The 11,442-nt window shown below is 35.2% G+C and overlaps 2 protein-coding genes across 2 annotated transcripts; both read left to right on the top strand.

The window, feature by feature from the left end:
• The first annotated feature begins 475 nt into the window (after positions 1-475).
• Positions 476-1,423, top strand: LOC122450499 (olfactory receptor 8H1-like). Its single transcript, XM_043482877.1, has one exon. The coding sequence runs from the start codon at positions 476-478 to the stop codon at positions 1,421-1,423; it is 948 nt and encodes a 315-aa protein (XP_043338812.1).
• Positions 1,424-9,972: 8,549 nt separating this feature from the next.
• LOC122450519 (olfactory receptor 8H1-like) lies at positions 9,973-10,911 on the top strand. Its single transcript, XM_043482895.1, has one exon. The coding sequence runs from the start codon at positions 9,973-9,975 to the stop codon at positions 10,909-10,911; it is 939 nt and encodes a 312-aa protein (XP_043338830.1).
• The last annotated feature ends 531 nt before the right edge of the window (positions 10,912-11,442 follow it).

The following is an 11,442-nucleotide window of genomic DNA, read 5'->3' as shown; positions in this document are numbered from 1 at the left end:
TAATTATAAATAGGAATAAAGTATCATGAGCATACTCTCTGGGATCAATCTATCTTGGTAGAATTACAGAGAAAACATGAAATAGCCCTGACTGAAAAAATTAACTAAATTCTCTGTGCACTTTTTCTCACCTAAAAAATGTGGGTAATAGTAATACCTATGATGTAATAGTCTAATGAAAATTAAACATTTTAACAAAAGGAAATGGTGTTAGGGCTATCCTAATTGTTTTTAATATATTAGCATTTATTATATTATATCCAAGTGTCAGTTTATGTCTGTTTCTATATTTATACATTTGGCAATCAAATTAAGATGTTTCTCTTCATACTCTACACACTTCATTATTATCACATCCTAGAAACACTAAACTAACATAAATTTGTCATGTCATCAATGAAAATGCAAACTATTTGAAGACATTTTTGCTGAGTATCAACTTTGATATCTCAACAGTTTGGAGCATTTGAACACTATGGGCAGAAGGAATATCACACATGTGTCTGACTTCATCCTCATGGGACTGACAGACTCTGAAGAGATCCGGCTGGCCCTCTGCACCCTCTTTCTCCTGATATACCTGATCACTGTGCTGGGCAATGTGGGGATGATCCTGATAATCCGCCTGGATTCCCAGCTTAACACTCCCATGTATTTTTTGCTCAGTCACTTGTCATTTCTTGACCTCAGCTACTCAAGCGTCATCACCCCTAAAACCTTAGACAACTTACTGACTTCCAACAAGTATATCTCATACCTGAACTGCTTCATCCAGATGAATTTTTTTATCTTCTTGGCTGCCACTGAATGTTTCCTTCTCTCCTCCATGGCCTATGATCGCTATGTAGCCATCTGCGACCCTCTGCATTACCTGGCTGTTATGTCCACTAGACGCTGCTGCTCCATACTTTTTGGATCTTATTTGATTGGCTTTATGGACGCCTTTGTCAATGTGCTTTGCATGAGCAGATTGCATTTCTGTGACTCCAATGTAATCTATCACTTTTTCTGTGAGACACCCCCGATTGTAGCGCTGTCCTGCACTGACACGCATGCCATTGAAATCATTATATCCACATTTGCTGGCTCCACTCTACTGGTGTCTCTTATCATGGTGTCTGCATCCTATGTGGCCATCTTGTCTACCATCCTGAAAATTACTTCCACTTCAGGGAAACAAAAAGCCTTCTCTACTTGTGCCTCCCATCTCCTGGCAGTCACTGTCTTCTATGGCACCACAATTTTTACGTATGCAAAACCAAGTAAGTCCTACTCTTTGGGAAAGGATCATGTGGCTTCTGTGTTTTATACTATTGTCATCCCCATGTTAAATCCACTCATATATAGTCTTCGAAACAAAGAAGTGAAAAATGCTCTCAGAAGAGTCATGCAGAATAGAAAAGGCCCCAAACAATTAAAATAACAGTGATGAAAAATTTTAAAGCTCATTTTCCCCCATCCCTATAGTGTATTTCCTTGCTTTCTCTACAGAAACAAATAGAATTAGTAATATTTATTATTTATGTTGTTGTTGAACCATCCTGATTGACTAAATATAATGTCAAATATTTCTAAGAATATGCCTTTAGAAATCTACACTGTAATTGGAAATCATGAACCATGTTAAATCATGGTCTGTATACATACATTTTTAAAGGCAACTGGTTTGCAAAATGAAAGATTATAGTTTTCATCTTTGAAATTATATCAAACAAGTTCACATGGATAAACCAACTTCCCATAATTTTATGATGGAAAATAGCTCAGTTTTGGGAATAGTAAATTATTTTGGAAATTATTTCCTCTACTTAGTGGAGAATCAACATAACAGAGTGATTATGAGCACTTGCCCAGACCCAACCAACCATTCCAGAATTTAGATTCTAGATCTGCTGCACTTGTACTTATATAACCCTTTAAAGCATTGCCGAAAGTTTAAATTTCAAGTTTCCTCAAGAAAAATAGTAATTTATCTTGCTCAAGATAAATAATAATTCCAGGCCCACAAATATTCTGTAAAGATTAAATCAGATAATGATGGCATTTAAGGACATACAAATAAGCTCTGGCCATTATTGTTTGAACACTCATAATCCTGCAGTATTTTATATGTACATGGCTTTTTCTTATTGAATATTCACTTTTTTATGAATTACTTTTGATTGATTTGGTTATTTTCTGCAATACAATGAACTGAATCAGGTAGATACACACACATCCCCTCCCTCTTGGATTGAACCTTCCCCCAAAGAAATCATTTTAAAAGGCTTACTTCTGTGACATGTCAACAAGCTTCAGTACACTGGTTCTTCATTGAAATTCTATGTATTTTAAGACCTCATTGCTTTTCTCCTGATTTCTATAGGTTTGGCATGATTATTAAAAAGTTTTTTTTTACTTAAATGCTTGTCTCATTTGTATTAATATTTGTAGCAAAGACAAGTTGTAAAGCTACTAAATTACAATGAAATCAAATGTTGCAGCAACCTATTAGCTTTAATCAGGTAGAGTGCTAAAATTTCCTTTATTTAAAAATTTTGTACATTACCTTTAATTTTCTCTACATAAAGCATAAGAATATATTTAAAATTTTCCAATTATTTCATAATTTTCTACACTTTTGTAATTAAATAGATCATTATATTCAAATAATAATAATTACAAACATTTTATTTTTTTAATTTATATTGGTTTCTATCTAAAATGGCATCTGTTTATTTTTTTACAAAGTACTTTTTAAATGTTAAAATTCAAACTCTCTTTTAGGAAATAAATGTTTAAATTATTTTTACCAATTCAAAACTCTTGATAAATTTATTTGTCTTGCATTATTTTCCCCTACTTTATTTTAAAAATTCCCTTTCATATTTGAATGCCATTAAATTATGAAGACTTATTTTTGCTCTGATATTCACATTTTCTAGACTTTATATTTACAGCTATTGTTATTTGCTTTCACTTGCATATATTTAAGAATAACTTTTTGGCTCCTCTCTCCTCTTTCAAAAGCATATTACCTCATTTTATTTTTATGGGCATTTTATTTTTCTAGTCTATTTGACAAACTGACTTTACCTTGATATCAAAGTAAAGGGATACATTTTTGCAGTGGTTGTTGTTCAGTTGCCAATTTGTGTCCAACTCTTTGAGACCCTATGGACTGCAGCACATCAGGCTTCCCTGCCCCTCACCATCTCCCAGAGTTTGCACAAGTTATGCAGTAAGGTATAGCATAAAACAGCAAAATTTAATTTCTTAATCCCTATAATGTGTCTCTCTAAGTTCTAAGAATTGATAACTTTTAAAGATTAGAAATAACAAGGGGACATTTCATGCAAATATGGGCACAACAGACAGAAACAGCAAGGACCTAACAAAAGCAAAAGAGAGTAAGAAGAGGTGGCAAGAATATACAGAAGAACTATGCAAGAAAGGTCTTAAAGACCCAGATGACCACAATGGCATTGTCACTCACCTAGAGCCAGACATCCTGGAGTGTGAAGTCAAGTGGGCCTTCGGAAGCATCACTATGAACAAAGCTAGTGGAGGTGATGGAATTCCACCTGAGCCATTTTAAATCCTAAAAGATGATGCTGTTAAAGTGTTGCACTCAATATGTCAGCAAATTTGGAAAACTCAACAATGGCCACAGGACTGGAAAAGTTCAGTTTTCATTTCAATGCCAAAGTTCAAACTACAGTACAGTTGCTCTCATCTCACATGCTAGCAAGGTAATACTCAGAATCCTTCAAGATAGGCTTCAACAGCATGTGAACCAAGAACTTCCAGATGTACAAGCTGGATTTAGAAAAGGCAGAGGAACTGGAGATCAAATTGCCAGTATCCATTGTATCAGAGAAAAAGCAATAGAATTCCAGGAAAAAAAAAAAACTTCTACTGCTTCATTGACTATGCTAAAAATTTTATATAGATCACAACAAACTGTGGAAAATTCTTGAAGAGATGGGAATACCAGACCACCTTACCTGCCTCCTGAAAAACCTGTATTCAGGTCAAGAAGCAACAGTTAGAACCAGCCATGGAACAACGGATTGGTTCAAAATTGGGAAAGGAGTAGGTCTAGATTTTGTATTTTCATCCTGCTTATTTAACGTCTATGAAGAGGACATCATGTGAAATGCACACCTGGATGAAGCACAAGCTGGAATCAAGATTGCCGGGAGAAGTATCAACAACCTCAGTTGTGAAGATGATACTACCCTAAAAACAGAAAGTGCAAAGGAACTTAAGACTCTCTTAATGAAGTTGAAAGAGGAGAGTGAAAAGCCTGGATTAGAACTCAACATTCAAAAAACTAAGATCATGGCATCTGGTCACATCACTTCATGGTAAATAGATGGCAAATATAAACAGTAACAGATTTTATTTTCTTGGGATCCAAAATCACTGTGGATGGTGACTGCAGCCATGAAATTAAAAGACACTTGCTCCATGGAGGAAAAGTTATGACATGGAAGAAAATCTGTGACAAACCTAGTCAGCATATTAAAAGGTGAAAGATTTATATGATCTGAAGAAAAACCAGAGTATAGACAGCATATTAAAAAGCAGAGATATCACTTTGTGAGCACCTGTTCATATAGTCAAGTCTATGGTTTTTCCAGTAGTCATGCATGGATGTGAGAGTTGAACCATAAAGAATGATGAGCACTGAAGAAATGATGTTTTCAAACTGTGGTGCTGGAGAAGACTCTTGAGAGTCCCCTGGGAAGCAAGGAGATCAAACCAGTCACTCCTGAAGGAAGTCAACTCCAAATATTCTTTGGAAGGACTGATGCTGAAGCTGAAGCTCCAACACTTTGGCAACCTGATGCGAAGAACCAACTCATTAGAAAAGATCCTTATGCTGGGAAAGATTGAAGATGAGAAGGGGCTGATAGAGGATGAGACGGTTGGATGGCATCACCAACTCAGTGCACTTGAGTTTGAGCAAACTCCAGGAGATAGTGAAGACAGGGAAGCTGTTTTATTGCCATCCACACAATCGCAAAGAGTCGGACATGACTTAGCAACTGAACAACAATGATATGCATGTTTGTGTGTATGTGTATAAACATGAAGTACTAGGTATAGAATATCACTGTGACATTTGCGAGGTATATTTAGAGACTCTCATTTCTTCAGATTGGGCAGAAAAAATTCATTAAATCTATAGTATTAAAAAGAGAAACTGGGTGATCCTTTTATTTTTGAGGATACTGTCTTAATTCATCCCTCATTCTCTTTATTAATTTAACATTGATTTTTTTTCTTCTAAGCACCATGTCTGAGTCAGATTAGTTGCCTTCAAGATAGTTCATTATCATTATTGAAAATTATTAAAATTATTATATATGTATATATATATATATATATATATCTGTATATATATATGGAAGTGACAGTGTTAGGCACTCAGTCATGTCTGACTTTTTGCAACAACATGGATTGTAGCCCTCCAGCTTCCCTGTCCATTGAATTTTCCAAGCAAGAATGCTGGAGTACATAGTCATTCCCTTCTCCAGGGGATCTTCCCACCCCAGGGATCAAACCCTATTCTCCAGTATTGCAGACAGATTCTTTACCATCTGAGCCACCAGGGAAGCCCATATATATATATAGCATGATCTTATATATATATATATAGCATAGTTAAAACTGTAATCATTAAGAAATGAAGCTAGACCATCATTAAATTAAGAGAGATTTTAAAAATCTCTGATCATGCTTTGGTTTCTGACATGACACAGTGAATGGTATAAGAATAGTTTGAAATCAGGAAAAACACTAAAGTGAACATAATGAGTTCCAGTGCTAGAAAATATTAAGTAAGAAAAACTTTCTCCTCATAGTTTTGCATTTATTATGGTTTTTGAGGTGGCTTTTAGTTACAAAATGAGAGTGGATACTGAGTATACAGTATGATAGTGATTATGCAAATCTGGAGGTATACAGATAAGTACTCCATGACAAAAATATTTGGGAGAAATTCATTAAATTGTTACAACAGTTTTGGGTTTTTTCATATCATTCTTTGAATTTTGTTATATTCTTGTTTTCTTTTTAACAAACATATTTACTCCCTAAATAATATTACACATTTAAATATCAAAATTTTTGTCAAAAATGTATCACTCTGCCCCTGACGATTTTAGTCATAGAGTAGATATTTTCCTAGAAATAGTTTCTCTACCACCCTGGGCATAAATATAGAGCATCACAGAGGTAGACCAAGCCATTAGGCCCTTCATTTTCTGGCTCCTAAGAGAAAAGACAACTAGCTTCTCAAATCCCATCATAGCTGCTTTTGGTCCTTGAACTTTTGTCCCTGGAGACAGGCAAAGAAATCTTACTTGATAACTGGTCCACAGGGATGAGCAAATATTTCATTATCAACAATTCCCAGTATATGAACTACCCTGGAAATATTAGGAGGAGATGAAAAGCATGCTCTGCTCTGCTGATGTACCTAGAGTGTGGGGCCCTGAAATTCTTTTCAAGCATAACTTCCTGGAAAATTTTACATTTGATCAAGAGCTGAATGAAATTTCTAGTTTGATTTACCTTTCCCTACAGAAGAAAACAAAATGATTGCATTAAAAATTAAAAATAATTTACCTCAAAAAATAACCATGTTTATTACAGAAATTTTCAACTGACATGATCTTCACATTTTATTTGTGAGAAAAATTTGTGGCTGACATACTTCATAGACAGATAATATTGAAAGAAGTGTATTTCACCAACCTTGGCCTCCAGTAAGTATTATTCTCAAAGGTAGAAGGTTTTAGATAGAATCAAATAAAATGGAGATATTTTCAGAATATGTACAGTGATATCATTTAAACCTTTCCCTAAGTAATGCCAAGATTTGTAGAACCAGAAATACAGAGTTGATGTTATCAGGGCCTGCAATCAATGTGTGTATTTAGAAATATAATTTTGGAAGAAATTTAATCTTGAATTATCAAGTTGTACAAGCATCCTATTGTTTGAAGATTAATATGAATATATGGTCTATAATTTAGTATATGTTACTGAAGTTCACTAAAGTTGAAATCAATATTTCATTATATAATATTAAATATATTGGGAAAGAAAAAACAGTGCATGGTGCATTAAACTGTATATATCAAACAATTATATATATATATCAATTTATATATCAAATTATCAATTATATATATCACAAACTTTTTTTGTTTTTTGCTTTTTAATTTTTTTCATTTATTTTTATTAGTTGGAGGCTAATTACTTTACAATATTGTAGTGGTTTTTGCCATACATTGACATGAATCAGCCATGGATTTACATGTATTCCCCATCCTGATTCCCCCTCCTGCCTCCCTCTCCATCCCACCCCTCTGGGTCTTCCCAGTGCACCAGCCCTGAGCACTTGTCTCATGCATTCAACCTGGGCTGGTGATCTGTTTCACCCTTGATAGTATACTTGTTTCAATGCTGTTCTCTCTGAACATCCCACCCTCACCTTCTCCCACAGAGTCCAAAAGTCTGTTCTGTACATCTGTGTCTCTTTTTCTGTTTTGCATATAGGGTTATCATTACCATCGTTTTAAATTCCACATATATGTGTTAGTATACTGTATTGGTCTTTCTCTTTCTGGCTTACTTCACTCTGTATAATGGGCTCCAGTTTCATCCATCTCATTAGAACTGATTCAAATGAATTCTTTATAATGGCTGAGTAGTAGTCCATTGTATATATGTACCACAGCTTCCCTATACATTCATCTGCTGATGGGCATCTTGGTTGCTTCCATGTCCTGACTATTATAAACAGTGCTGCAATGAACATTGGGGTGCACGTGTCTCTTTCAGATCTGGTTTCCTCACTGTGTATGCCCAGGAGTTGGATTGTTGGGTCTTATGGCAGTTCTATTTCCAGTTTTTTTTAAGGAATCTCCACGCTGTTCTCCATAGTGGCTGCACTAGTTTGCATTCCCACCAACAGTGTAAGAGGGTTCCCTTTCCTCCACACCCTCTCCAGCATTTATTGCTTGTAGACTTTTGGATAGCAGCCATCCTGACTGGTGTGTAATGGTACCTCATTTTGGTTTTGATTTGCATTTCTCTGATAATGAGTGATGTTGAGCATCTTTTCATGTGTTTGTTAGCCATCTGTATGTCTTCTTTGGAGAAATGTCTGTTTAGATCTTTGGCCCATTTTTTGACTGGGTCATTTATTTTTCTGGAATTGAGCTTCAGGTGTTGCTTGTATATTTTTGAGATTAATCCTTTGTCTGTTGCTTCATTTGCTATTATTTTCTCCCATTCTGAAGGCTTTCTTTTCACCTTGCTTATAGTTTCCTTTGTTGTGAAACAGCTTTTAAGTTTCATTAGGTCCCATTTGTTTATTTTTGCTTTTATTTCCAATATTCTGGGAGGTGGGTCATAGAGGATCTTGTTGTGATTTATGTCAAAGAGTGTTTTGCCTATGTTCTCCGCCAAGAGTTTTATAGTTTCTGGTCTTACATTTAGATCTTTAATCCATTTTGAGTTTATTTTTGTGTATGGTGTTAGAAAGTGTTCTAGTTTCATTCTTTTACAAGTGGTTGACCAGTTTTCCCAGCACCACTTGTTGAAGAGGTTGTCTTTTTTCCATTGTATATTCTTGCCTCCTTTGTCAAAGATAAGGTGTCCATAGGTTCGTGGATTTATCTCTGGGCTTTCTATTCTGTTCCATTGATCTATATTTCTGTCTTTGTGCCAGTACCATACTGTCTTGATGACTGTGGCTTTGTAGTAGAGCCTGAAGTCAGGCAGGTTGATTCCTCCAGTTCCATTCTTCTTTCTCAAGATTGCTTTGGCTATTCGAGGTTTTTTTTTATTTCCATACAAATTGTGAAATTATTTGTTCTAGTTCTGTGAAAAATACCATTGGTAGCTTGATAGGGATTGCATTGAATCTATAGATTGCTTTGGGTAGTATACTCATTTTCACAATTTTGATTCTTCCAATACATGAACATGGTATATTTCTCCATCTATTTGTATCCTCTTTGATTTCTTTCATCAGTGTTTTATACTTTTCTATGTATAGGTCTTTTGTTTCTTCAGATAGATATACTCCTAAGTATTTTATTCTTTTTGTTGCAATGGTGAATGGTATTGTTTCCTTAATTTCTCTTTCTATTTTCTCATTGTTAGTATATAGGAATGCAAGGAATTTCTGTGTGTTAATTTTACATCCTGCAACTTTACTATATTCATTGATTAGCTCTAGTAATTTTCTGGTAGAGTCTTTAGGGTTTTCTATGTAGAGGATCATGTCATCTGCAAACAATGAGAGTTTTACTTCTTCTTTTCCAATCTGGATTCTTTTTATTTCTTTTTCTGCTCTGATTGCTGTGGCCAAAACTTCCAAAACTATATTGAATAGTAGTGGTGAGAGTGGGCAAAATTCCAACATATGGAGGCTGAATTTTTTTTTTGTTATTTTATATCTAAATATTTTGCAGATTTGCTGAAATCAATCATAAATAAGAAAATAGATACTATTATGGGTATTCCTTCTGAGGTCAGTCTACCTTGGTAGAATATCAGATCCAATATTTAATAGCTCTGACTGTGGTTGGGTGAACTAAATTCACAGTGCTTTTTTTTCTCATATGAAGAATGTGTCAAATGGTACTAACTATGGTACAATAATCTCATGGTAATTAAATGCATTAATAATGACAAGCCTTCAAACACTGTCAGTCATTCTAACTATTCAACTGTACTAGGTTTTGCTACATTATATCCCAATATATAGTTACCCTTATATCTATATTTGGTAGTCAAATTAAGAGTTTTCTTTTCATACTCTCTACACCCCTGTTCTGACTTTTTAGAAACATCAAACTAAAACACCAAATATAAATATATCATGTTTATAAAAAATCAAGCTTTTTGAAGTAATTCATGTCAAGTATCAACTTTGATCTCAACAGTTTAGAGCATTTGAACACTATGGGCAGAAGGAATATCACACATGTGTCTGACTTCATCCTCATGGGACTGACAGACTCTGAAGAAATCAGGCTGGTCCTCTTCACCCTCTTCCTCCTGATATACCTGATCACTGTCCTGGGCAATGTGGGGATGATCCTGATAATCCGCCTGGATTCCCAGCTTCACACACCCATGCACTTTTTCCTCAGTCACTTGTCATTTCTTGACCTCAGTTACTCAAGTGTCATCACCCCTAAAACCTTAGACAATTTACTAACTTCCAAGAAGAATATTTCATACCTGAACTGCTTCAGCCAAATGTATTTCTTTGTCTTCTTGGGTGCCACTGAGTGTTTCCTTCTGTCCTCCATGGCCTATGATCGCTATGCAGCCATCTGCACCCCACTGCATTACCCCGTCGTTATGTCCACCAGACGCTGCTGTTCTCTTGTCTTTGGATCCTATTTGATTGGCTTCATGGACACCTCTGTCAATGTTCTGTGCTTGAGTAGATTGCATTTCTGCAACTCAAAGATAATTTATCACTTTTTCTGTGATGGACCAGCAATTTTAGTGCTGTCCTGCACTGACACACGTGACATTGAAATCATCATATTCATTTCTGCTGGCTCCACCCTCGTGGTGTCTCTTATCACGATATCTGTGTCCTATGTGTCCATCCTGTCCACTATCCTGAAAATTACTTCCACTTCAGGGAAACAGAAAGCCTTCTCTACCTGCGCCTCCCATCTCCTGGGGGTCACCATCTTCTATAGCACTATGATTTTCACTTACTTAAAACCAAGTACGTCCTACTCCTTGGGAAAGGATCAAGTGGCTTCTGTTTTTTATACTATTGTCATTCCCATGCTGAATCCCCTCATTTACAGTCTTAGAAACAAAGAAGTAAAAAATGCACCTAATAGGGTCATGAAGAAGAGAAAGGACTCCAAATAATTAAAATAATGGTGATGTTAAACTTCAAAGCTCATTTTTTTTTTTCATTCCTATAGTGTATTTCCTTGCTGTCTCTTCAGAGACAAATAGAATTATTTGTTTGTTTATTTATTGTGCTGAGCCATCATTTGCCTAACTAAATATAATCTTGGGTATTTTTAAGAATATGCCTTTGGAAATCTACATTATAATAGGAAACCAGAAACATGTTAAACCATGGTCTAACTATACACATTTTTAAGTGAAACTGATTTCCTAAATGAAAAAGTATAGTTGTCAGCTTTTAAAATATGTCATATATATTCCAAAACATAATCCAACTTCAGAATGTTACGATGGAAAAGAGGTCAGTTTTGGGAACAATGATACCAATTTCAGAAATCATTTCCTTTACTTTGGAGAGAAGAGTTGTAGCAGAGTGATTATGAGCACTTGCTTGGGAACCAAACATTCCAAAATTTAGATTCTAAGACTGTTGCTCCATTACTTATATAACCCATAAATCACTGAAAATTCAAGCTTCACGTTTCC

Source organism: Cervus canadensis, chromosome 11 (genome assembly GCF_019320065.1).
Source record: "Cervus canadensis isolate Bull #8, Minnesota chromosome 11, ASM1932006v1, whole genome shotgun sequence".
Lineage (NCBI taxonomy): Eukaryota > Metazoa > Chordata > Mammalia > Artiodactyla > Cervidae > Cervus > Cervus canadensis.
This window is presented reverse-complemented; position numbering and strand designations above follow the sequence as displayed.